At 49.9% G+C, this 25,195-nt stretch overlaps 6 protein-coding genes and 2 non-coding genes across 8 annotated transcripts; 3 read left to right on the top strand and 5 right to left on the bottom strand.

Annotated features, from left to right (window-relative positions):
* Positions 1-4,059: 4,059 nt before the first annotated feature.
* TRNAQ-CUG lies at positions 4,060-4,131 on the bottom strand. Its single transcript has one exon. It is a non-coding gene; the product is annotated as a tRNA-Gln (tRNA).
* A 3,116-nt stretch (positions 4,132-7,247) lies between these two features.
* Positions 7,248-7,319, bottom strand: TRNAQ-UUG. Its single transcript has one exon. It is a non-coding gene; the product is annotated as a tRNA-Gln (tRNA).
* A 5,725-nt stretch (positions 7,320-13,044) lies between these two features.
* Positions 13,045-13,481, bottom strand: LOC102960385 (histone H2B type 1-C/E/F/G/I). The gene has a single exon (XM_007074471.3). It carries the CDS (start codon positions 13,450-13,452, stop codon positions 13,072-13,074), a length of 381 nt encoding a protein of 126 aa, XP_007074533.1. The 5' UTR covers positions 13,453-13,481; the 3' UTR covers positions 13,045-13,071.
* A 267-nt stretch (positions 13,482-13,748) lies between these two features.
* Positions 13,749-15,404, top strand: LOC122230457 (histone H2A type 1-E-like). Its single transcript, XM_042985502.1, has one exon. The coding sequence runs from the start codon at positions 13,776-13,778 to the stop codon at positions 14,160-14,162; it is 387 nt and encodes a 128-aa protein (XP_042841436.1). The 5' UTR covers positions 13,749-13,775; the 3' UTR covers positions 14,163-15,404.
* A 1,837-nt stretch (positions 15,405-17,241) lies between these two features.
* On the bottom strand, positions 17,242-17,659 carry LOC102948674 (histone H3.1). Its single transcript, XM_042985500.1, has one exon. The coding sequence runs from the start codon at positions 17,650-17,652 to the stop codon at positions 17,242-17,244; it is 411 nt and encodes a 136-aa protein (XP_042841434.1). The 5' UTR covers positions 17,653-17,659.
* Positions 17,660-18,725: 1,066 nt separating this feature from the next.
* LOC102957626 (histone H2A type 1-E) lies at positions 18,726-19,175 on the bottom strand. The gene has a single exon (XM_007074463.3). It carries the CDS (start codon positions 19,161-19,163, stop codon positions 18,771-18,773), a length of 393 nt encoding a protein of 130 aa, XP_007074525.3. The 5' UTR covers positions 19,164-19,175; the 3' UTR covers positions 18,726-18,770.
* A 282-nt stretch (positions 19,176-19,457) lies between these two features.
* On the top strand, positions 19,458-19,922 carry LOC102970479 (histone H2B type 1-C/E/F/G/I). Its single transcript, XM_015540673.2, has one exon. The coding sequence runs from the start codon at positions 19,487-19,489 to the stop codon at positions 19,865-19,867; it is 381 nt and encodes a 126-aa protein (XP_015396159.1). The 5' UTR covers positions 19,458-19,486; the 3' UTR covers positions 19,868-19,922.
* A 4,289-nt stretch (positions 19,923-24,211) lies between these two features.
* LOC102960961 (histone H4) lies at positions 24,212-24,618 on the top strand. Its single transcript, XM_015540747.2, has one exon. The coding sequence runs from the start codon at positions 24,240-24,242 to the stop codon at positions 24,549-24,551; it is 312 nt and encodes a 103-aa protein (XP_015396233.2). The 5' UTR covers positions 24,212-24,239; the 3' UTR covers positions 24,552-24,618.
* Positions 24,619-25,195: the final 577 nt, after the last annotated feature.

Below are 25,195 nucleotides of genomic sequence, written 5' to 3'. Positions count from 1 at the left end.
AGAGACTCTTCTGAACAGCGGGACCCCCACAGGGCAAGACAGCCGAAGGGAAAGTTCGAGTAATCATGTTCATACAGGAGTTTAGTGGTGAAGACGTTCCTGTTAGGCAAGACCAGTCCTGTTCGACGTATTCTGCTTGTTTGGCCCCTAAAAGCACTTTCACCTTAAATGTCCAGCCAGAGTGAGGAACACGTACACACGCAGTATTAGTCACAGATGGCCAGGGAAGCTGGTGACGTAAAAGGGTAGAACTGGGCGTAAAGGAATATGGAAGAACGTTTCTCTGACTGTACTTTCTGGGAAGCCTTTACCTTTCGAAAGCTACATTTGTGAAGGTTCTACAGGTTCAAAAATTAATATGAAATCAACAAGAATGGGAAGGGGAGGGATGAAAAACCAAAACTGAAAGCCAATGAGCTGAATTCTTTTTTTTTTAATATTTTTAATGTTTACTTATTTTTGAGAGAGAGAGAGAGACAGAGGAGCAAAGAGAGAGGGAGACACAGAATGTGAAGAGGCTCCAGGCTCTGAGCCGGCAGCACAGAGCCCCACGTGGGGCTCGCACCCACGAACCGGGAGATCGTGACCTGAGCTGCAGTCGATGCCTAACGACTGAGCCCCCCGGCGACCCCGGAAGACTCTTGTTTAAAATAGAATATTTGACACTGTGATGCGGCCTCAGCTGCTGCTGCCGCCTCGGCACCTCGTGCTGGTCTCCAGGCGCCAGCTGCGGAGAAATCCCTTCCTGCCCACGCTCCTCATTTTCCTTCCCCCCATCCCGCCCCGCCTCAGCTCTGCACCTGCCGCTCACCCCTCTGCCCGCCGCTCACACCTGTGCCCAACGCTCACACCTGCGCCCACCACTCGCACCTGCGCCCCCTCCCCCGCTCACACCTGCGCCCCCCTCACACCTGTGCTCTCCACTCTCGTCTCCACCCACCGCTCACACCTGCGCCCCTCCCCCCGCTCACACCTGCGCCCACCACTCGCACCTGCGCCCCCTCCCCCGCTCACACCTGCGCCCCCCTCACACTTGTGCTCTCCACTCCCGTCTCCACCCCCCGCTCACACCTGCGCCCCTCCCCCCGCTCACACCTGCGCCCACCACTCGCACCTGCGCCCCCTCCCCCGCTCACACCTGCGCCCCCCTCACACCTGTGCTCTCCACTCCCGTCTCCACCCACCGCTCACACCTGCGCCCCTCCCCCCGCTCACACCTGCGCCCACCTCTCTCACCTGCGCCTGCTGCTCATCCCGCCGCCTGGGCGTCACGGTTCTTCCCGAGGCTTCTTCCGCTGCCTTGATCCGGGCTTCGGCTTCGCTGCTCCCAGTAGGTTTCCTCGGCACCCCAATTGCCCCCATCGGACCCGCACATAGTCTGCTCCTTTAACAGCATCCTCCCTCCCGCCCGCCAGCAAGCTCCCAGCGCGGGACCGTCCTGCCGCCTTGCGCTCCGTGGGGTCCCCGCCGCCGTCCAGCGCAGCGTCCAGGTCAGCTCGTGCCCGGAGCAGGAGCCGCAGCGCACCCTGTCCCCATCCTCACCGGAGCCGGGTGGCTCACCCCCCTTGTGTCCCAAATCTGCTGCGTGTCTTCCCGAATGTCTCCTTGATCCCACCCCCATCCCATCTGACCCCCAACGTCCTTGCTCCTGAGGGCTGGGCTGTGATTAAAGGCAGACGAGGTCCTGGTTTGCGTGGCCGCGACCGAGTTCACCTGCAGAAAAGGTCCAGCTCGCTGCACTCCCGGCGCTTGGCCTCATCCGCGCTCGTCTTCCCGGACTCGGTGATACACTTTCGGCGGACGCTGTGGGGCCCCCCCGCCCTCGGCTGCCGTGGCCGCACCTTGAACGAGTCCCTGTTTGTGGAAACGGGCCGAGCGTTTTGGGAGCTCAGCCGCAGGAAGCACGGCTGCGCGCCGAACTTGCCGGAGGTTCCCCGGCCCTTCCGGCCCCGGGCTCCGCTTCCGATGCCTCCAGCTCAGAGTGAACCTTCCCGGATTCCCCACGTAAATCGTTTGATTCACGCGAATTACACCCACCCTCGTGGGATTCCAGGATGTCGAGCTGCCACCCAGTTTGTAAGTCTCTTGCCGCTACCGGGCGAGGTAAGTGCGGTCCTGCTGAAGGACAGGGCGCTGTCAGACCGTCGATGCGGTTTTCCAGGCATCTCAGAAAGAGCGCAGACAACGCTCTGGTTTATTTTGCAAGTAGCCAGAGAAGGGTGGGGGAAATCAGAAGAAGGAACAGGGAATAGTGGAGCAGAGAAAAACAGGGTCAGACTGTCCTTGGGGTGCAGATCGTGTCCCCAGAGACGGAGCCCTGGGCCCGATTCGTGCAGACTGTGAGCTGTATCATTCCAGACGCCCTCAGACAAATGCTCCAGACTTTGACGACCGCCGTCGTTATTTTCTGCATCCCTTCAAAGCCTGCCAGGCTCGCCAAGGAGACCCTGTTGTGTTCAAGAGCACCGGTGTCTTTGCCCTGAGGTAGGTAATGAGGCAGAGACCCACAGGACTTGGGACCCAGCTCCCGAGGCTTCTCTCCAGGCTGATGAGCTCATGTCTATGTTCACCAGAAGCGACTTAGCCCTCAGCTCTTTACCAGAAGCTGGAAATTAAAAATGAAACATTATTGGAATCTCCAGCACCCCTCCCCTTTATCTTCCTATTCCTCTGTACCTGGAAATTTCAATAACCTAAGGGAAGAATGCTCTAAGGGAATTAAAATGTATTAAAAGAAACTCTAAGCAGAAAATTTTTAGCATTGTCAGAAGTATACAGAGAGGGAAATAGATACATTTAAAAATGGATACAAGGCAGTTAACATACAACAAAGCTAATATTTCCATCCAGCAAGTGAAGGCGATTTTAAAACAAATTGTGATGGTGTAACTAACTTGACCTATGGAAGAAAACAAAGATGGACATTTACTCTCAACCATGTTAAAAATCAAGTTCCAGATAGACTCGTGACTTAGATACAAAATATAAATTAATAAAATACGTAGTTGCAATTAATAAGACAACTCAGAAAAAATTTTACTTGGAAACTATTGGATATTTAAGCGAGGAAGGTTTAAAACAATACTCTTCAATAAAAGTTTATGAAATCATAATAAAACACCTTAACTCAAATGTACACAAACAGAAGGGGAAATCCACCTGAAAATTAGCAATGAACCAGTCAGAAATGATGTAAAAGGGCTGCTTTGGTCTATGACTTCATTGTTTGAACCAAGAACAGTTTCAAGCAATTTTAATTCTGTATTTTTGTGCTTTCACACGTTTTCCAGCGCTCTTCTAAAATATTTCCTCATAAATTTAAATCACTCCCAAGAATGTAACTTGTAGCATATGGTAAACTTAAGAAAGAATCCAATCAATGATTGAATACTGTCCATTGGAAAGTAAAAGCTTTAACGATCTACATGCACTAGGATTTTCTAAAAATATACTTGGTGAAATAAGACAGAGAAAGACAAATACCTTATGATCTCATTTATATGTGAGATCTAAAACAAACCTGAAACTAATATGATGTTATATATTATTTATACCTCAATTAAAAAAATATGGCATGCTTTTAAGAGTTGAAAGTGCTCATGAATTCTCTTTTAAAAATATTTCTGTTCTATATCTGCCACAGAATTTTATCCCAGTATATTGCATTTTTATGCTTAAAGTCTGTGATTAATGACCCAATTATCCCAGTCTAAAACAAAATCATATAAAAATTGAGGTATGATTTTTAGTTATTTCAGGTGTGTAAGTCTCTCTACTTTAAATGTTTTTCTTCTTGTTTGAGCAGCCATTAAACCTAATAGCAGGCAACAAAACATTAAACATACTTTTTCATAAGTACAGGATATGAAAAATAATATCATACTGGAACTTAATGAAACTGATGGGACTTCCTTCCCTTCCCTCCCCCCACCCCCTTACAGTCACGTGTCTACAGATGAAATGGAATGGAACGGAGCGGAATAGAAATGGTTTGGAAAAGATAGTAAAACGACCAGTAGTTTATAGAAAGGTGGGGATCAAATTGAAAAGGAAACCCTAAGGTCCCACCGAGATTTGAACTCGGATCGCTGGATTCAGAGTCCAGAGTGCTGACCATTACACCATGGGGCCCACCTGGCCACCTTGCCCCCTAATTTGGTGACATAGTTCTTCTTGCCCAAGTCCCCTGATCTATAAGCACAGGTGACTTTTCCACCTCCGGGATGGAGTCGTGGACGTTCACCTGTCGCACATCTCCTACCCCAGGGTCTTATTGGAAAACACCGGCTTCCAAACGTCAGGAACCCTCCCGCCCCCCCTTTTACCTGCGTATTCCCCCCAAGCGGTTCCGGAACGGGGTGCTCCGGGCCCCTAAATAGGAGCACAGGTGAGGTCGTGACCCGGGCCGAGCCGTCACCGAGGTTCAGGTTTTGTGACAGGTGTTTGTATTGTTACCTCACGTGAGGCTCACACGCGCCCTGGGAGGTGGGGACACCTGCGGCCGAGGCCTGCGGTCCTTCACTCCGCTTGCTTATCAAGGCTGATTTCCTTCTGCGGGCCCTGCACCTGCGCGGGGGACCGGGGACAGGACTGGAGGAGGGTCCTTGCAGCCCTGGGGCACCTGTGTGTGTGTGTGGGGGGGGGACCGGTGACGGGGAGGGAGGAGGGTCCCTGCGGCACCTCTTTGGGGGTGGACTGGGGACGGGGAGGGAGGAGGGTCCCTGCGACCCTGGAGCACCTGTGTGTGTGGGGTCCGGTGGCGGAAGGGAGGTCCCTGCGGCTCCGGCACCAGCCCCGTGCCCTCCAGTCCTCTCCCCGACGGAAAGCGCGTGTGGGAGGCCACCGAACGCACGTGACTCGGGGAATGCGTGTCGTGGGGCGCGCCCTGGACATAGCGGAGTAGCGTACGGACCTGGCACCTGCTGGAGCGACACGGGGGCCTCCCGCCCGCCGCCGCCCTTTCGTTGGCTGCGTGCGCGCTCTGGGTGCTTTCCCAGGATCCGGAGCCTGTGGGCGCGGGACAGCCGGGCCGGGCTGCCCCCCGGGACTTCAGGATCCGGAGCCCGTGGGCGCAGGGCCGCCGGCCCGGGCCGCCTCCCCAGATTAAAGGCTTCTGCGGCGAAGCGCTGCGAGGACGGCGCGCCCCCTGGTGGACACAGACGGCAAAGCGCAACAAAGCGCCGCGAAACCAGGCCGCCCCCAACACCCCGACCCCGGAGGACCGAACCCCGCAACGCGCCGCTCTCCCTGTAAACACCGGGCTTCTTGCGGGGTCCCCTTGCAGAGCGAGTTTTGCAGGGTGGTTCTTTCTGGAAAGCGGGGCTGGGAATTTTCCTGAAGCCTAGAACAGGTGCAGGTCGTATTCGCGCAGAGTGGGTAGGAACTCGTCGGGACAGAGGGTGCAAATCCTCCGCGGGTCCTTCAATCCGCCAAGACCTGGCGCAGATGAGGAAAAGGTCCTGACAAAGAACACCTTTAACCCTGCGCCGGGAAAGCCCCGACATTTCTCATTCCTCCACGAAGGCAGCCAGAGGTGAACACACTAGTTCAATCACAGTTTCCGACGCCAAAGGAAAAAAAGAATCCCAATGACCTTGACCTTGGGAGGTTCAGGGAGGGCCCCTGACTTGAGCAGCAGCGGCTCCCCTTTTATCAGCACGTCTGTGCTCTTGCTGGGCGCCTCCTGGGGGGGGGGGTTCCCTTCGCCCGCAGGTGAGCCGGCTGAGAGCCCGGGTGTGACCTGAGCGGGCGCCCAGCAAGGGCACCGTCCAGGAGCCTATGTCTCCGTCCTGCGCCCTCGGAGACGAGATCGGAGCACCCTCAGCCCAAGTCCGCTTCCTGTGCCCACTCCGAAGTCTTCAGCGAACGCACGATTAGTGCGCTCCGGAGGCGGGCCTCGGGAGCTGGGCAGGAATGCAGGGAAAGGGGCCTTTCTTCCCTGAAGTGAGTTCTTGCCCAAAACAGGCGAAATACGGTGGTCCGACCCCCTCCTCCTCCCTTTAGCCACTGAGTGGCCTCATTAAGACCACTCGTTGTGGACATTCATCTCCAGGGAGACTTCTGCTCCGGTCTGGGGGCAAATCTCGTTCTTAGCGGGTGTAGACCTCGGGATCATGGAAGGAAAAGGAGTGAGAAGGAACCAGGTATGGGTTCTGGGATGGGTGAGTCAGTCCGGGTGCACGGCCACGACCAGGGCCCGTGGGACCCAGACCTGAAAGGTGAGCGGGCGTCAGGACTGACCCCTCCCCCTCGCGCAGGAGGGAGGGTTTCTTGCACGAGGAATTGAAACCCGAGGCGGGATGAGAAGGGGAACACGGAGGAGGCACTGACGCCCGGGGCCAGGGAGCCAGCGGCGGCCCCAGGGAGAAGGGCTGCAGGGTGCAAGTTGGTTTTTGGAGAACACGAGGGCAGAGGGGGAGGGCGAAGACACTGAGTGGGTAGAAAACGAGAAGAGACGGGGGAAGAACGGAAAGAACAGAAATACTTTTACCCCGGCTGGTGACTAGAAGCTGACGCGACACCCCGCGAGGGGCAGGAACAGTGACAGACGGACGAGGCAGGAGATGCGGGCAGGTTAGGGCCGCGATCGTGCTGCGGCGAGAATTCTGCAAGCGACCAGCACGGGCGTCCACGCAGCACGACTCACGTGCAAGAAGGAATCTCGGAAGCGTGCAGCTCGCCGAGGGGAGGGGGTGGGGCGAGGGGGCCTGCAAGGGCTGGGGGCCGCGGGAAGCTCCGAGGGGTCGAGGGGGGGCGCAAAGGCTGGGGGCCACGGGCAGGGGACCGTTCGCTCTGCGGGCCTGGGCTTGGTGAGAGCGTCCGATGGAGGAGGCCAAGCGCGGGGAGGGCGGACCCGCTCAGACCGGGTATTGATCACTTCTCAGCTCAGATCCCTTTTCCCGTCTCACAGTAATCTGGCCATTCCTCGTAAAACGGAAGTCCTTCTGTGTGCACTACCTCCTCTGTAGGAATCCAGCCAAGGGCACACGTGGGGGACACAAGTCCCCCCCCCCGCCCCCCCCCCAATCTGGATCTGGGAGCAGTTTACAGGATTGGAGACTGCTTCTTGTTGTGCGCGTTTCTCCGCGGGGTCTCGCTGGCGCGGGCGGGCTCTGGCTTCCGGTAATATTATTGGTCGTTAGGGCTTCGTATGGGCTGCCTTACAGGGGGAGAGGGTCGTTTTAAGAGAGATCACGGGAAGAAAAATAGAAAAAAAAAAAAAAAAAATTGGCAAAGAGAAGCCCGGAAGGTCCCACCGAGATTTGAACTCGGATCGCTGGATTCAAAGTCCAGAGTGCTAACCATTACACCATGGGGCCGGCGGGTGCCGTTGCTTAGCAGGTATCCCTTGTGATAAATATTCATCACTGAGGCGCTGCATCCTAATCCCCAGATTTTCATTTTTTTCCTCCTCCTTCCCCCCCCCCACCAAGTAAAGCTGTATCGCCCCCTGCAGGCGCATTTTGGAAATGTGGGAGTGCTTTGGCTGTCTCCATGGCTGGGGGCACGAATGGCTGTTACAGGTCAAGACCGACCCGAGAGGCCGAAGGCCTGACCTACTCAGGACAGTCTTCTACAAAGACTGGTCCTTAGGACTGCGCGGCTTTGGTGGCACCACCTTCTGTGCCCTTCATCCGGTTTTCAGGCGCCTTTTTTAACTGAAATTCCTGCTCCCACCTTTGCACCCGTCTGTCCATAGTGAATCGTCTCGTGGACATCTGGCAGGACGCTGTCGGACTTCGTTAGCGTTTTGAGGTTAATTCTGACGTGGGAAGTCACAGTTTCTGGTCGGGGGTGTTGGGAGACTCACGGTTGGAATCCTAAGTCACCATAGGAGAAGTCTGACCGCTGTGAGGCCGCCGTACTGTTAAGTGGCCCGGACCCCGTGTCAGTGGTCTGGCCCACAGTGTCAATGCACAGGCGTGGGGATGAAGATGCCGTCAGGTGATTGTCGCCCCCCGCAGCTATGCCGAGAGTCACCCCAAGTCGGTGAACTTCCACCTGAGCTCCAGACATCTTGGGGCACATCCTGACCACAGAATCCACGAATATAACGAAATGTTTCTTATGGTACCAGATTTTGGGCTGGCTTCCTATGCAGTAACGGTAACCAGAAAAACTTCTAGAAACAGGAATTTTCCCTGTCTACTCCCTCAGTATTGCCCGGTAGGATTGTCCTCAATTTGTCGTCACCGTAAGTAATATGTTAATGAACATCAGCGTTCGTGTCTTCTTATGGGCCTATTTAAGAACTTGCGATAGGCCTCCCAACATGATGATTGTTTACAAAATTGTTGGCCCTGGGGTCTGCAAGAGTGGGATGGAATTTGAAAAGTTAAAAATATGAAGATGATTAAGGCTAAGAAGAACCCCCCCTCCCCCCTCCCCCCTCCCAAAGACGCCCTCTAAGGGCCATGTATTGTTATATGAAGCGAAAAAAGACATTTGTGGGTCATCACTCACGCAGTGTCGTTCCAGAGTCTGCCTGGTGCTGGGGGTATGGTGGAGAACGGGATTCCTCTGTTAGAAGTCACCTCTTTAGGGAGAGTTTTACAAGAATACCCTTCGCTGCCCTGGATCCAGATCCTAGCGCACGGGAGGCCATCGGCTCTCATTTTGCGGCGCTAATTTTCAACAGCTGCCTAGAGAACCTTCGGGTTTGTGAGGTTCTATGCAGGAAGTAAGTTGCACTATGAGGAAGAGGCAGACGTGGCTGCCAAAGTGTGGTCCCAGATCAGCAATTATCAGCATCACCTGGAACTTGTTAACAATGCAAATGTTGGGCCTGGTGGTCACAGACCCACTGAATCAGAAACTCTGGGGGTGGGGCTCAGCAATCTGTGTTTGAACAAGTCTTCCAGGAGAGTCTGATGCACCTGAAGTGTAAGAACCACTGTGTCTGAGGGTCTCGAACATGTTTGGCCTCAGTGTATACAGAACGTTTCTCACTGGTCACCTATTAACCATTGGCTGTCAGCCTTGCTGTGCTGTGTAAATACCTAGCACCAAACACCATCCCCAGAGACTCTGATTTAATTGGTTTGGGGAGGGGTAAAATGCTCCCAGGTCCTTCTAAGCCTGGACAGGGTTGAGGGCTCCGGCCTCTGGCCCCTACCTGAGAGAAGGCCTCCCTCTTCTACTCACACTTTCCACGCCTCTCACACTCCCCTTCCTCCCACCTTAGACTTCAGAAGAATGCATCAATCGGTGGCCCGCTTTCTGAAAAAACATAAGTTACTCAAGGAGAGGAGGCGTGGTCTGAGGTTTGAGCGGGAACTTCCTTCTGCGGCCACGTCCGTCCGTCGGGGACATAGTCACTAGTCGGCCGCCCTAGGTCTGCTCTTTCACTGTCTTGTCTCTTGTCACCGTGAGCTGCGACAGACTGAAGCAGAAGTTCTTGTAGGAAAATGTGAGGTTAAAGGAAACCGATTTAGAAAAAAACTTGCACGAAAGAAGATGGGGACTGTTTCTATACTAAACACCAAAACATAAAAACCGAAGAATTCTCTTCCTCCTGGCAATGGCCAATTAGAAAGAAGGACCTCCTGGATGGTAGAAGATAAGGCCCACTTCTCTCGTATGAAATAAAACCCTCTTCAACTTCTTTTCTATTTCTTCATGTAGAATATAAAGTCAAGCCTGCCCAGTGAGGCCCTGTCTGCATACCGTACTGCGTCCCATATGGAGTTCTGTGCCAGTGTTCAAAGCTGCTACCCAGCAGTTTGTTTGCAGGTGATAAACACAGAGGAGTTTCATTAGATTTATAAGGAAGTCTCCTAGGACCTCGGAACACGAGACATCGTTGCACAGCCTTTTGGCATTTATCTCCAAAGCGGGCACTTCTCATCCATTGGCTTCTTTGATCATAGGCTACAGAGGCAACAATGTTGTATATGAAATCTTTCCTTTAAGCCGGTCATAAATTCTTCTGAGCTTCTTCTAGTTCCAAAATAGTGATACTTTCTTTTTCTCCTTCATGCTCATGGAGCAAAGAGATCCTATGAATGCTGGACTAATTTAATAAATAATTTGAGAGCCTGCTTCACTTAAATAACCATCCAGTTATATTGGCGTGTAGAATTTTGCACATTTCAGAATCTTACTTGATAAGCTCGTCACAATTCGTATTAATTGCTTTATCCCGAAGGCCTGCCATTTTCAGAAGCCTGCGCAGAGTACAGAATGAAGCCTTTGGTATAACATTCCATCAGACTAATGGCTCGGGCCCATGGACTGCTCCCTTCTGCCTCCCCTTGTAGACTTTAGTCCCACCAACGATTACTGATTCCTTGAATGTGATACCCACTTTCCTACTTCTTCTGCCTAGAATGTTGTTTTGTATGATCCCCACCCCTACCGGTAATATCACCTGTCCTGTGCTCCTTGGGTTTTCCATACACATCTCTGCCAAGGCGTTTATTATGTGTGTTTTATCTGTATTTGAGCAGGGGGATTCTTAGATTTATTTATTTGTTCGTTCATTCATTCATTTATGGGCAGTGCATGCCTGATTTAAAATTCGAAGAGCATAAAAGGGTTACAGTTGAAAAGATCCTCCCTGAATCGTTGGCAGTTTATCTAGTATCCTTCTAGAGGCATTTTACAATCATACAAACATACGTATACAAAATTCTCTGCACACTATCCTGTGCCTTACTTTTTGCACTAGCCAGTGATGGAGACCATCACATATCGATACCTGGAGAAGCCTAATAGTACCCAGTGGTTACAAATGTGGATTCTGAAGCTAGATTCTTTAAAAATATGTTTGCATTACTTATTGGCTGTGCAACCTCAGGCTGTTTACTCAACCTCTCTGAATCCCTACTTTATAATCTATAAAACAGGCATAGTAGTAATTTCACTCATAAGGTTATTATAAAGATTAAAGTATGGAATTTATGTGAGGAATCTTTTAGGACCTCGTCTGGCACGTGGTAAGCAATACATATTAGCTACTGTTATTAAGAAAAAGAGCATTTTTATTTGTTTTTACCATCAGAATAATGCACTGTAACTTATCGCTTTGTTTTTGATCACTCAGATTGCTTCTAGTCTCTTGTACTATAAACTGGGCTGCTGAAAAACTCTGTACACATATGTCATTTTGCACATTTTCACGAATAATACAATCCCAGAGGTGGTTTCTGGGTGTAAAAATAGATGCATTGTTTTGAAAGAGATTGTCAAATTTTCTTCCATGAAAGGATTACCAATTTTCAGGGCCCCCAGTGGTGACTGAGAATTAAGATCATGGAGTCTTACTCAGGAATTTCCATTTCTAACCCAACATACAATGACTGGCTTGTAGTGAGTATTAAAGGCGAAATAAAATGTTAGTTTAACTGGTTGGAAGGATTGGGAAATACAGTGGGGTTTTGGTGGCGGCAAGAAAGCATTTTAAAATCTGCTTTGGCATCTTTTTTTCCTAGCAAAGTCACAAGACTACTGGAAAGGAGGGGGACACAGAAGACTTTTATTTGTCACTTTGCGTTGGCCTACTACTACAGAGATTTCTTTCAGAAACTGGAAAGAGGAATAGATAAAAATTACTGAAGTTTCATTACTACCTTAATACAACAGGGTGGCGGGGGACCATAAGTAGCAACTGGCCGGAGTGCAATTGATTTACTGGCTTTCTGGTAGCAAAATGCTTTACTACTGCCATAACGTCTTTTCACCTTGGTTATTCCACGTGACTCTAACACAGACAAAGATACCAGCAAGAAGACAAAGGAACATTGAGTGACTAAGAGCTGCAACCTTCCTTTAGACCTCTCATTGTCATCTCCGAGTTATTCCCATTTTACAGAGGGAAGACGTGGAGATCTGTACCTTATGCAATTTGCTGCAAGACACAGCAAGAACTGGCCGGATGGGGCCAAGAGCCCAGCATGGTGCTAGGAACATAGTTAATGCCCAATAAATCTGAAGAAATGAGGGGTTACTGTAGAAGGATGATAAAAGCAAAGGCCTTCGTTTACACTTTCCCTTCTCATCAGGGCAGGGATTATGCCCTAAAAGAGGCAGCCAATCCTACCAAAATCGAGGACTCAAATTTGGCAGCTTAAATTCCGTTCACGTTATTTTATTTTATTTTATTTTATTTTATTTTAATTTTTTTGGCTGTGTGGCCTTGGGTAAGTGACTTGTTTTGCTTTCCTTGAGAAAGGGAGGTGACCGTGCCCACTTCACAGAGCTGTTCTGAGGAGTTAACATGCACTGAGCACTGTACCTGCCATATTGGACGCCGTGCACCTGCTGGCGGTGTGTCCATCCTGCAGATCGGTACTCAGAGCCGTGCAAGGGGTGGAGCTGGAGCGAGAGCCCGGAGTTTCCGCTCCTATCCAGGGAGCCCAAGAACTTCGCTGTACCTTGTGCCCACATGTGCACAATGGCGAATAGCAGGTGGAGGCCGACGTTCACTGACTAATCTCCTTTTCTTGCTTTAAATATCTAAAGCCGAGCCCTTAGGGCTCTTTAGTCCCTGCGAGGGCACCACGAAGACTGCCTTACCTCCGCCCAAGACGACCTCGGAGACTCAACGTAAGCTTTAGCACCCACCTCCCCCTCCTCCACCTTTGGAACGAGGAAGTGGGATGAATTGTGAGGCTTTCCCGCCCGTGTTCCTCTAGTTTCCACTTGGTCCGCAGAGTTCAAGCAAAAGGCTGGCCTCAACTCCACTCTCCTTTCCCTTCAGTGCTCCAGGTTGTGACTTTGGTCCTTGGGGTTTCCACTTATACGGCCACTATCAGGTGTAGACATGGCAAGCGCGGGAACGCACGGGGAAGGGTGGTGCTAAGCGCCACCACAAGGCTGCAGTCACGTCCAGGGAACCACCAAGCCCGTCACCCAGTCAACATGGCAGCGTCGAACCCACCTCCAGCCTTCTGGACGAGAAGACCCGAAGGGTGCTTAAGGTGTCCCTGGAAAACTTGATCCGGGACGCTGTCACCTACCCAGAGCAACACCCGTTTCCCTAGTAACAGTGCACCAGCTCTTCCTTAGCAAGTTTAAGTGGCTCTGAAAAGAGCCTTTGGGGTTGAGTAAGAGGGCCCTTACTTGGCAAGTCTACTTGGAGCTGGTGTACTTGGTGACGGCCTTGGTGCCCTCGGACACGGCGTGCTTGGCCAGCTCCCCGGGCAGCAGCAGGCGCACGGCCGTCTGGATCTCCCGGGACGTGATGGTCGAGCGCTTGTTGTAATGCGCCAGGCGCGACGCCTCGCCCGCGATGCGCTCGAAGATGTCGTTCACGAACGAGTTCATGATGCCCATGGCCTTGGACGAGATGCCGGTGTCGGGGTGCACCTGCTTCAGCACCTTGTACACGTACACCGAGTAGCTCTCCTTGCGGCTGCGCTTGCGCTTCTTGCCGTCCTTCTTCTGCGCCTTGGTCACCGCCTTCTTCGAGCCCTTCTTCGGGGCCGGGGCGGACTTGGCTGGCTCAGGCATGGCCGGGACGACACAGGACGCGCTCAGAAAAAAACGAAACTGTAGGGCGGGTAAGACGCAACTTGTCGGGTTTATATAGAAACCCTTATGCAAATAAGGTGTAAGTTACAGTCCTGGGTCTGATTGGTGGCTAGTCAACATGACGTCAGTAGTTAGCTCTGCCCAATCACGACGCGACACTCCCAAAACTGCATTCTCGTTGGAGAAAATAAAGCCACAGGCTTAGCCAATGCAAAGCCTTCTTTTTCGCGCCCAATCAGGGCTATAAAAAGTGCTGGTTGTGTGCTCGTGTCGCCAAGTGTCTCTAGAGTGTTTAGGTGGTCATGTCTGGACGCGGGAAGCAGGGCGGCAAGGCTCGCGCCAAGGCCAAGACGCGCTCGTCGCGGGCCGGGCTGCAGTTCCCGGTGGGGCGCGTGCACCGCCTGCTCCGCAAGGGCAACTACGCCGAGCGGGTCGGGGCCGGCGCGCCGGTGTACCTGGCGGCCGTGCTGGAGTACCTGACGGCCGAGATCCTGGAGCTGGCGGGCAACGCGGCCCGCGACAACAAGAAGACGCGCATCATCCCGCGCCACCTGCAGCTGGCCATCCGCAACGACGAGGAGCTCAACAAGCTGCTGGGCCGCGTCACCATCGCGCAGGGCGGCGTCCTGCCCAACATCCAGGCCGTGCTGCTGCCCAAGAAGACCGAGAGCCACCACAAAGCCAAGTGAGAAGGAAACTTGGAAACCACTGAAAAACAAAAGGCTCTTTTCAGAGCCACTTCTATAGTCCTAAAAAGGTGACACGACTTGTTTTCTTCTCACGTTCTTTCGTTCAGGATGATTGAAGTGCAATTTCTAGTTGGGCTTTAGCTTCCTGTTCATACTTAAGAATTGGTATTGTAGTGGCCAAGGGCAGTGTGCCCCCAGGTTACCACATTGGCATATGACTCTGAACTAAATACACTTGGGAAAGCTCCACTGTGTAAAGACACTCAGACTCCTCCTGTTTCTCTGAAAGCTGGATCACCAGAGACAGGAACTCTAAAGACTCGGCAGCTGCAGTTTCTACTAGTCTGCTTTTGTTCAACTTGTTTCTTCAGTCCAGGATCTCAAACATGTTTTCTGTATTCTGCCAAATCCTCAGGCTTTTGTCTAAGAAGTAAAAACTTCCGCCTTGGTCATTGATTGGGGTCCCAAACTTCAGTGGGCCTCTGCATGTAATAAAACACACTTTTTATTATTCTAGTTCTTAAACCAGGTTAGGAGTGGGTACAATGAAGGGAGAAGAATTTTTCCCCTTTCCTACAGTGTTTAGGATACTTTGCTAACAAGTTAACATTTGTGAACTAAATAGACTAATTTCAAAGTCATTTATTTGAATGTACAAGGACATTAAGTTGATTCAAGGTGACTACCTATGTCAGTATCTGAAAGTTTGTCGTAGGTGACAATTTTACCATCAAGGTAACTTTGGGCAGGATGCAGGAGTGGTTTCCATATATGGTACACAAAACCACTAGGGTGTCAGGAAGATGGTAATTTTGAATTAAAAATTTGCCTTTGAAGAATAATTTGGTTTTAATGATCTGTTTACTAAAAGTATTCAAATGCAGTTTATAGTATTATAATTATTCATGTGTATATTCATGTATATGAGTATATACATCTATTACCACATGGCCAAACGTGTAGATGTCCAATATAGCGGTACAATCTCGGTCGTAACAAGGATGGCACTGAATGCTAAGAACTGCAGTCCAAGTTTTCATGATGGAGACCCAGTTTGAAAGAACAGAAACGCTTCCGAAAAGCCAAAGGCCCTTTTGAGAATAGTGAGTTCAAAGATCCTGGTCCGTTGTCCATATTTCTACACAGGCAAAGCAAGATCCTTGTATACTAGTCCTTGGAAAAGACTGGAATATTTGTGCTACTTACTACTTTTGCAATCTCAAGAAATGGATGCACAAAGACTATTTTTTCTGTGGCCTCATTTATTAAACTGTAATGTACTTATACTTTCCACGAATTTTCGTTTCATATTCAGGTACTATACATTAAGGACACAACAATAAGACCCTGCCTGTCCAAAAGAAACTCATTCTAATGGGATAAAACACAAAAGTAAATAATCAAAACACAAGATAGGAAGAGAAATAAGCATAGGACTTTGGGAGGACTAAGACGGAAGGATAAGGAAGGAGAGGGAACATCTCATCTGAAGGTTGGAGGAAACTGGGAATTAGAGGAAAGGGTGGGGATCTCAGCACAGAATGAGCAGCACCAGATTCATGGCTTGTGATATTTCAGGCAATGACACGAAGTTCGATACTGGCCACAGAGCAGATTGCAAGAGACAGGAAGAAGCCAGAAGGGATCTGTAGGCCACTTGCTTGGTTTTAAAGACTTTTATATACTAATGACTCCCAAACCTTACTTTTTATGTACTAATGACTCCCAAACCTTTATGTCCATCCCAGACTTACCTCCTGAGTTAAGATGTACATATTCACGTACATTCTGAAATTCTTGCAGATCTCTAGGAAAGTGAAAATGCACATCCCAGACTGATCAGACCATCCCTCCTCCTTCAGTGAGCCTTAGAAGATGGCATCACATTCGACACGTTAGCATGAGCCAAAATGATCTGGGGTCACTGAGCATGCATTTTTGCGTGCCATTCCTATAGCAAAACTCAATTCCTCTTATGGGGTGATGAAAGCACACCTTGAAGGCCCAGAAAGAGCTGAGGTAGGTCACGAGATAATGTTTAGCACATGGAGTGGTTTCAGAGACTCGGAGTATCCATTTTAGACCCACAGATCTAAAAATGACCAGGTCCACACAACTAGAACTACTCACTGCCCCTGAATAAGTCTTCATATAATCAGAACGGAAAGACCAACTTGGAGAATTGTACTTTTTGCATACTCTGCCCAACCAGCAAGAGTATTGATCAGGGTGCACAGGGCCCTTAATAGCTGTTTCCCAGCCCAGGGGTAAGGAAAGCTTCACTTACACTCAATAACAATCTGTTTTGGGTCAGCACAGCCTCGTGAGTGTGTGTGTGTGTGTGTGTGTGTGTGTGTGTGTGTGTGTGTCTGTGTGTGTGTGTCTGTGTGCGTGTGTCTGTGTCTGTGTGTGTGTAGGGAAGGGTAAATTGGGAGGGTGGGAGGGCACTGCTTTCCTCCAAATATACCTTTCCTTCCAGAGGAAGGCAGATTACGGAGAGGATATTTATAATACATTGTTTTGCTGGTAGAGGCTAGTAGGGCATTTTTAATTGGTAAAATACTGGCATTATCTTAAAACTCTGGATGTGGAAATCATAGGTACTAGTTAACCATGAACCCACTCACCTGAAGGCAATTGACACAATCAAGATGGGTGATTTTCAGTTAGCAGTTGTGACCTTGGAACCCAACTTCAAGAGTACAAAGTAACTTAGAAATTTCTTCCCACCTTCCTCAAAGTTGAGAAGGGACAGGGAGAACAAGAAAGGGAGAACATGTGCGGGTAGCTTCCTTGTGTTCACATCAAGTGGTCTACCAAGAAAAAGGGTTTAATGAATCCCAGACCTGAGTGGTTAAACAGGACTAAAAGTATAAATCGGAGCGCAAGCAGGCCAATAGCTAAATGCACTTGTGAGGGTCTTTACTAACTTCCTAAAACACTGTAAAGCGCCCGGAAATGGTCGTTATCCACCGGTGAAACCAACCCGTCAATAACCATTACAGGGAAACAGTCCTTTTCAGCGTACATGTGGTGGCTCTGAAAAGAGCCTTTGGGAAGGAGTGACGGACCTTGTGGCTCAGGCCCGCTCTCCGCGGATGCGGCGCGCCAGCTGGATGTCCTTGGGCATGATGGTGACGCGCTTGGCGTGGATGGCGCACAGGTTGGTGTCCTCGAAGAGCCCCACCAGGTAGGCCTCGCACGCCTCCTGCAGCGCCATCACGGCCGAGCTCTGGAAGCGCAGGTCGGTCTTGAAGTCCTGCGCGATCTCGCGCACCAGCCGCTGGAACGGCAGCTTGCGGATCAGCAGCTCGGTGGACTTCTGGTAGCGGCGGATCTCGCGCAGGGCCACCGTGCCGGGCCGGTAGCGGTGCGGCTTCTTGACGCCGCCGGTGGCCGGCGCGCTCTTGCGGGCCGCCTTGGTGGCCAGCTGCTTGCGCGGGGCCTTGCCGCCCGTCGACTTGCGCGCCGTCTGCTTCGTGCGAGCCATGGCTTGGACGGTGAATGCCAGTAAGAAAAGGAAGCCGGTTCCGTTTTATTTATAGTGAGAGTCAGAAGCTGATTGGACAAAAGGGGACCAGCCTACACAACCGGTAACCGGATTGGTTAAAGACTCGAAACTTTTATGGAGCGCCGAGTGTGCTGATGGTCTTGTCCACGACCTCAATATGTATTTTTTGTCCGCTTTATATTAGCGATTTCCTGTAGAAAGAAATGCAAGCTACATAGGAAACATATTTTCACATTATATCCACATTAGAACGAAATAAACAAATTATTTTAAATATTTTGTTTAACCTAGTATTTCCAAAATCATTTCAACATGTAATCAGCAACTGTTAGATATTTTACATTCCTTTCTCCAAACTCTGCGGAATCCAGTGTGCATTTTACACGTACAGAACTTCTTAATTCAGACTAGCCACACGTCCCGTGATCACTAGACACAACTGGGTACCATTCTGGACAGCTCAATTCTATACCATCTCCCCTCAATTTTTTCTACTTTTTACATTTTGGGATTTGTTATTTTTTCAACAAGGAAATTCTAACTTGCATGCAAACAATCCAGACTAGAAACTTCATAGGGAAACATTGTTCCACGAACTTCTCATTTTCAGAGAATACAAACCAATTCCATTGCAGCATACATTGTTTTTCTGCTAACTTGTAAATTCAAAATTACGATACCTGTCTTGTTTTACTAACGGGGGAGGAGAGACTGGCTTTGCAAAGGACATGAAACATGGTGTGTAATTTAGGAGAATTACTCGTATTCCTAAGGATTATCTACTTGCCCACCGCCAGTAACCTATGGTGGGTCTACCCATCTGCATGTACATCCAGAAATTCTCACTCGAAAGTGGCAAGTCCATACGATAGGTTCTTTGCATGACGGATTTGAAAACTTTAGGACTAGGAAGGCGAACGTTTTACTCAATTGCTTTTGCTTAACGTATTAAGTTGCGAGATTGATGACGTTTCAGAATTGTTATCAAAAACAAAAGGTACTTCGTGTACAGTTCTTCACAGGAAATTGTAGGTGGCTCTTAAAAGAGCCTTTGGTTTATGCGGGAGAGAGGTGTTGTAGCAAATTAATCCAAGATTCTACTTGCCCTTGGCCTTGTGGTGGCTCTCGGTCTTCTTGGGCAGCAGCACGGCCTGGATGTTGGGCAGGACGCCGCCCTGCGCGATGGTGACGCGGCCCAGCAGCTTGTTGAGCTCCTCGTCGTTGCGGATGGCCAGCTGCAAGTGGCGCGGGATGATGCGCGTCTTCTTGTTGTCGCGGGCCGCGTTGCCCGCCAGCTCCAGGATCTCGGCCGTCAGGTACTCCAGCACGGCCGCCAGGTACACCGGCGCGCCGGCCCCGACCCGCTCGGCGTAGTTGCCCTTGCGGAGCAGGCGGTGCACGCGCCCCACCGGGAACTGCAGCCCGGCCCGCGACGAGCGCGTCTTGGCCTTGGCGCGAGCCTTGCCGCCCTGCTTCCCGCGTCCAGACATGACCACCTAAACACTCTAGAGACACTTGGCGACACGAGCACACAACCAGCACTTTTTATAGCCCTGATTGGGCGCGAAAAAGAAGGCTTTGCATTGGCTAAGCCTGTGGCTTTATTTTCTCCAACGAGAATGCAGTTTTGGGAGTGTCGCGTCGTGATTGGGCAGAGCTAACTACTGACGTCATGTTGACTAGCCACCAATCAGACCCAGGACTGTAACTTACACCTTATTTGCATAAGGGTTTCTATATAAACCCGACAAGTTGCGTCTTACCCGCCCTACAGTTTCGTTTTTTTCTGAGCGCGTCCTGTGTCGTCCCGGCCATGCCTGAGCCAGCCAAGTCCGCCCCGGCCCCGAAGAAGGGCTCGAAGAAGGCGGTGACCAAGGCGCAGAAGAAGGACGGCAAGAAGCGCAAGCGCAGCCGCAAGGAGAGCTACTCGGTGTACGTGTACAAGGTGCTGAAGCAGGTGCACCCCGACACCGGCATCTCGTCCAAGGCCATGGGCATCATGAACTCGTTCGTGAACGACATCTTCGAGCGCATCGCGGGCGAGGCGTCGCGCCTGGCGCATTACAACAAGCGCTCGACCATCACGTCCCGGGAGATCCAGACGGCCGTGCGCCTGCTGCTGCCCGGGGAGCTGGCCAAGCACGCCGTGTCCGAGGGCACCAAGGCCGTCACCAAGTACACCAGCTCCAAGTAAACTCGCCTTTACCAGAAAGATCGGATTTTCCAGACCCATACCCCAAAGGCTCTTTTTAGAGCCATCCACGCTTTCTAAGAAAGAGCTTGTTCGCTGTTAGCCTTGCTTAATGTAGAATTGGGTGTTGTATGTTCTCTTAGAAGTAAATAATTTATGAGAAACTGACATTCTTGTTAGGATTTGCCTGGAGCATTTTAGCATCAAATTTGAAGTTGCTTTTTAGTATGAAATGTTGTGTACTAAGAAAAAGTCAAGATACCACCTCGGTTTTCTAAGTTGGGCTGCAATACTATTCAGAGGTTCCTGTGGTGAACTATGTAGAACGTAGTGATTTCTGGCTTCTTCCACTTAATCTGTGCCTAGACCTACGCTAGTTTTCTCCGGGGTAAGAGGAATAAGACAGGAACATGGGATGTGGGTCTTCGTTGATATGGCTGGTGCCATCTACGTGCCCCCAGACTCCCGTGATTCTACCTCCAGCTCCATCTTTTACTGCTTTATAGTTGGAAGGTAATGTTAATGTCAGGACAGCAGTGCTGATTGAAAACTTGGTGACTTAACATCACCAGACAGCGTAGTTCAGACTATTCTATTTTCTAGTTCCTCACCTGGTCACCTCTGTCAGTTTACCCCACGAAGGCGTCCATACCGTGCCCCCCCCTCCCCGCCCCCTCGTAAAAGTATAAGCATTATTAAAGGGCCGTCAGTAAAGGTGTAACAAGTACAGTTTGAAAAATAAATCTGAGCCCTTTCCCATCAGGCTAAATGAAGACTTGGAGAAGTTTCTTTCTTTTCCTTCTCCGCCTCTTCAATTCTCTTTAATATTCCCAGTAACTCAGTGTGTCTTTTTTATTTGTATCAAGTCCACCGTTCTTCACTCCTCCATGTATGCAGCAAATTGGTCTCCAGTGCCTGGTAGGTGCTAAGACACGTTCCTGCAATGAGAAAGTCCCAGCATCTCCAGAGGAAACAGAAGAAAATGCGGACTTGTGCAAATAAGCTGGGAAATGAGCTAAGTGGAGCCTGCTGAGTGGGTAAGACCCTGTAGCGGGGAGGGAAGCCTGCTCCAGGCAGGTTGGTCTGAGCACCTAGCACACCCTTAGAGACTTTGGAAGCTACTTTAGAGTGGCTGGAGGCTGGGATGCCTGGAGATGAAGGTGGAAAGGCCAGCCGAAGGTGGGGCAGAAAACCTTAGATAGTGTGAAGCCCGGCACACCTTGTCAAGAAACATAATGTTTATCTACTGGGAGAATTCAGACTGCAGAAATCGAAAATGTTGCAAGATGTAGGATTCTGAATCATTTTCCCGGTGGCCTGGGTGAGAACAGATTGAAAGGGAGTGAGATCCGGGTCAAAACGTTGGAAATACCAGCCAGGGGCGAGGTCGGGACTAAGGAGGCAGCAGTCAGAAGAGGAGGCCGGACGGGGAAAAGGAAGCAGAAAGGTCAGGCCTTGCTGCACACGGACGGAGTGACAGAAGGTGGCGGAGCACAGGCTGATGTCCAGCTTTCAGCAGGAGCAACGTCAGTGCTCAAGAAAGGGGGCTCAGAAAGGGGACTTGGGAGGAGGAGAGGCTCGCCATGCTCATTCCGATCGGGTTCCAGACTCGCTGCCCCCAAATACGGCTCCTTGGCCCTTGGCATATATTAATATCTTGAGCTTGAAAGAGTTTGAGAAACTAAAAAGCTGGAAGGTCGCTCAGGCCCCCCTCCCCCTACCCCGCTCCGCCCTTTGACCCTGAGGGGGGAGAAGAGCCTCCCCAGGGAAAGGTGCCCTCCCTGCACCCAGAGGAAGGGAGGCCTTCTTGTCACCGGAGACAGGGAATTGGGGGCCAAAAGGCCATTTGAAAAAACCGTATTATTTCTTCAACTGACTACCCCAAGCCCAAAGCCCTGTGTCTTGCCAATTCCTCACAAATTCATCTTTTTTCTAAAAGGTGTGGAGGTTCCCCTGCGAGAGTCACTTTGAGACGTCCTGCTCTTGTGAAGGCTCTCATGTAGAATGGAAAAATTCAGTAAGATTTGGACCCTTTTTTCCCCCGTTGGTCTGTCTCATGTTGGCTTAATTCTTAGCCAGAGGTCCGAAGAGGATTGAGACTTCTCTATTTCCCTACATTTCATTCAGCAAATATTGCCCCGATACTAGGAGCCAGGTCCCGTTCTAAGCCCAGCAATGTGACAGTGACCTGGTTCAGAACAAGTCTCAAAATGCCCCTTTGACAAGTGGACTATTTGGCACAAGAACTAAAGCCAATCAACAACCTCACAGGCCAAGAAAAACTTTTGCCCCTCCCTTAACTGCCTTAAAGGATTTTGATAAGGGGTTGATAACAGGGAGAGCTATTACCAGACAGAACCTTTAATGTGGAAAGATGTTGCGAGGCCGGGCAAACATCTGATTAACCAAACAGCGGCTCTTATCTTCCTGGGATTGGCCCTCCTCCCCTTTGCAGCCCCGGGTCCCCATCCCATCCCTCAGCCAGGGAGGGGGACTCAGCCTCGACTGCCTGACTGCCTTGGAGTCTCTTAATTTTTACAGGGCTTCTGTACTTATGAAATCAAATTTGGTTTTTTCCCCCGTTAATCTCTTTTATGTCATTTCAATTAGTGGACCAGCCAATGAACCATGAAAAGAATAAAGGGAAAATTTCCAGTTCCTACAATGTACAAAATGACGAGCTCTTTCTTTTAAAGATGTCAATTTTTCTGCCCCAGTTAATAAGTGCAATGCAGTGATGTGAAAACTTCCAAAAGGGGTTCATTTTTTCCTTTAAACCTGAAACAAGATCCAGTATTTTGCAGGGGAGCAGAATATACCAACTCAAACTATGTCGCTTTGGTATTTTATCAGTGATGGTAAACTCACATGCACAACAGTTATCGCTGGCACAGGTGAATGTGATAAGAATTTTGTGGAAAGTGTAGTAATATTAATCAAATACCACAAAATCTGCATCCTTTCTGACAAAGCATTTTAACTCTAGGTTATCCTCAGGTTTATGTATAAATCTCCTTTAAAATTAAAAAAAAAAAAAAGAAAGCACATTATGTTAAGTACTAGAACATTTGTTTAAAATGTATCATAGAAACTGCTTATGATGGAATATCACGCAGATATAAAAATAATCACTTTTTTCACCTTCAGTCATGTAACTTTTCCAAAGTTCCAAGTGAAAATAGATTTCCCTTGGCAAAGGAAACTGATTAAAATATAGAACAGAATAGACTTTTTGGTAATAGTTCTGTCAGGGAGGGAGAATATCCTGTCCGTTTCTAGGTCCTTCTAGCTAGGCTAAGAATCAAATTGACATGAAACAGATTAACAGGAGAAAATCAAATATAATAGTGTACGTACAGAGAATCCACACAGACATGACATTTCAAAGACAGTCCAGCAAAATGAGGCATATGTCAGGCTGAACTAAGGAAGGGACAGGGGTCTGGGACTTCAAAGGGAAGGAATGCACTGCTGAAGAGTTTGGTTAACCGATGTCTGCCGGTCCACTCAGTGGGGCATCGAGAGGACTCTGATCAAACAGGCCTTGCCGGGTCCCTGCCCATCTTCTATACGTAATTCATAATATAGTTATCGACTGTGAAAGCTCGCTTCCTGGAGCAGGTCCTCTAGGCAATTTCTTTTTATTTAGTTGTGGAGGAGGTAAAAAGCTTTCCTGAATTTGCTGGATTTTAATAACCTTCACGCCAGACTGGCCCATCTTAGTGGCCTGCCCTTGCCCCCACAGTTCCAAGTATGAATCACTGTTAAAAGTGACACATCGATCAGTGGGGAAAAGAATTCTTTTAAACATCTGGTTTATTAAGGATTTACTAGAGAATTGGTTAAAGTGTACTATAGAGAATTCTTAAGGAAGAATACCACGTGGATATCAAAAACATCTTTTTTCTCTTTAGAGAGAGGAAATTGACTAAAAATATAATCAGCATAAAGAAGTTCCACAATCCCTATGCACGGGCACTGTGTAAATTTTCTTTGAAAAAAATATGTGCATATATCTGTTCACCAAAATATCAAAGTAGCCAGTAGTCGCACGTGCTCTCTGTATCCTGGGGTAAGAGCTTGCTAGTTTATTGCTTGCCCTTTTTTTTTTTTTTTTTTTTTTTTGCATCTTTCATAACATTCAAAAGCAATTTTTAAAGTTTTAACACATGGTCACAAAAGGTACTAGGTATAGAACAAAACAGCACAAGGAAACCGAAGGCATTTTTTTTTTTTTTTTTTTGGTCACACTTCCCTCCCCCACTGGGTGGCACTTCGCGGCTTCCTTAGGTTCTCAGTTCGGTCCGCCAGCGGATATATAAAAGCCCGCAGCTCTGGGGACGTGACAGGGTTTTGTGGAGTCTTCCTTGTCGGCATGTCTGGTCGCGGCAAAGGCGGGAAGGGCCTGGGCAAGGGGGGCGCCAAGCGCCACCGCAAGGTGCTGCGCGACAACATCCAGGGCATCACCAAGCCCGCCATCCGGCGGCTGGCCCGGCGCGGCGGCGTGAAGCGCATCTCCGGCCTCATCTACGAGGAGACCCGCGGGGTGCTCAAGGTGTTCCTGGAGAACGTGATCCGGGACGCCGTCACCTACACGGAGCACGCCAAGCGCAAGACGGTCACGGCCATGGACGTGGTGTACGCGCTCAAGCGCCAGGGCCGCACCCTCTACGGCTTCGGAGGCTGAGCTCCAGGTTCCCGGCTTCCGGGGCTCTGCGCACCCCCGTCCCGCCCTGTCTACAAACAAAAGGCCCTTTTCAGGGCTCCCCCAACTCTCACAGAGGAGCCGTGACGCTGGTTTGACGCTCGCTGGTCCGCGTCCTGCACGGGTCGCTCCCTCTCCTGTTGCAAACCTACAACAGCGAACCTTTCCGCCTGGCTTGGGGTCTTGTTAGCTGCGAATTCGCTCGAGGAAGCAGGTCGTGTGAAGAGGCTTCTGAGGCCTGCGGTGGACACAACTTGCTTTTTGAGGCTTAACTGTGGGCCTGCTGGGGAGACCCCCCTCCTGTGATCGGCCCCTTGCCAGAAGTCCAGAGTCCGCTTGGCAGAGTTGAAAAAGTTTTCAGACTTAAAGTTAGGGAAGTTTTTATTCTAAGAAACGTGGCAATCTATTAAGTTTGTAATTGAGGGCTCCGTCCCCTCTAAATGTCACCTGTCAATCAGGTCAGTGGTGTCTAAGTCTGGAGGGGCCATTAATGTCCTATTGTTCGCCATCACTTACTTCCCACGAAGAATAGACAGCTTTTAAAAGTTAACGCTAAATGTGTTTTTGTATGTTTTAAGGGCAAGGATCCTAATCGGCGCTCGTCCAGCGTTAATTTATGACGTACA

This window comes from Panthera tigris, chromosome B2 (assembly GCF_018350195.1).
Source record: "Panthera tigris isolate Pti1 chromosome B2, P.tigris_Pti1_mat1.1, whole genome shotgun sequence".
Taxonomy (NCBI): domain Eukaryota; kingdom Metazoa; phylum Chordata; class Mammalia; order Carnivora; family Felidae; genus Panthera; species Panthera tigris.
This window is presented reverse-complemented; position numbering and strand designations above follow the sequence as displayed.

Coding starts and splice junctions, on each gene's coding strand:
- LOC102960385 (XM_007074471.3), bottom strand. CDS start 13,452: ATGCCTGAGCCAGCCAAGTCCGCCCCGGCCCCGAAGAAGGGCTCGAAG.
- LOC122230457 (XM_042985502.1), top strand. CDS start 13,776: ATGTCTGGACGCGGGAAGCAGGGCGGCAAGGCTCGCGCCAAGGCCAAG.
- LOC102948674 (XM_042985500.1), bottom strand. CDS start 17,652: ATGGCTCGCACGAAGCAGACGGCGCGCAAGTCGACGGGCGGCAAGGCC.
- LOC102957626 (XM_007074463.3), bottom strand. CDS start 19,163: ATGTCTGGACGCGGGAAGCAGGGCGGCAAGGCTCGCGCCAAGGCCAAG.
- LOC102970479 (XM_015540673.2), top strand. CDS start 19,487: ATGCCTGAGCCAGCCAAGTCCGCCCCGGCCCCGAAGAAGGGCTCGAAG.
- LOC102960961 (XM_015540747.2), top strand. CDS start 24,240: ATGTCTGGTCGCGGCAAAGGCGGGAAGGGCCTGGGCAAGGGGGGCGCC.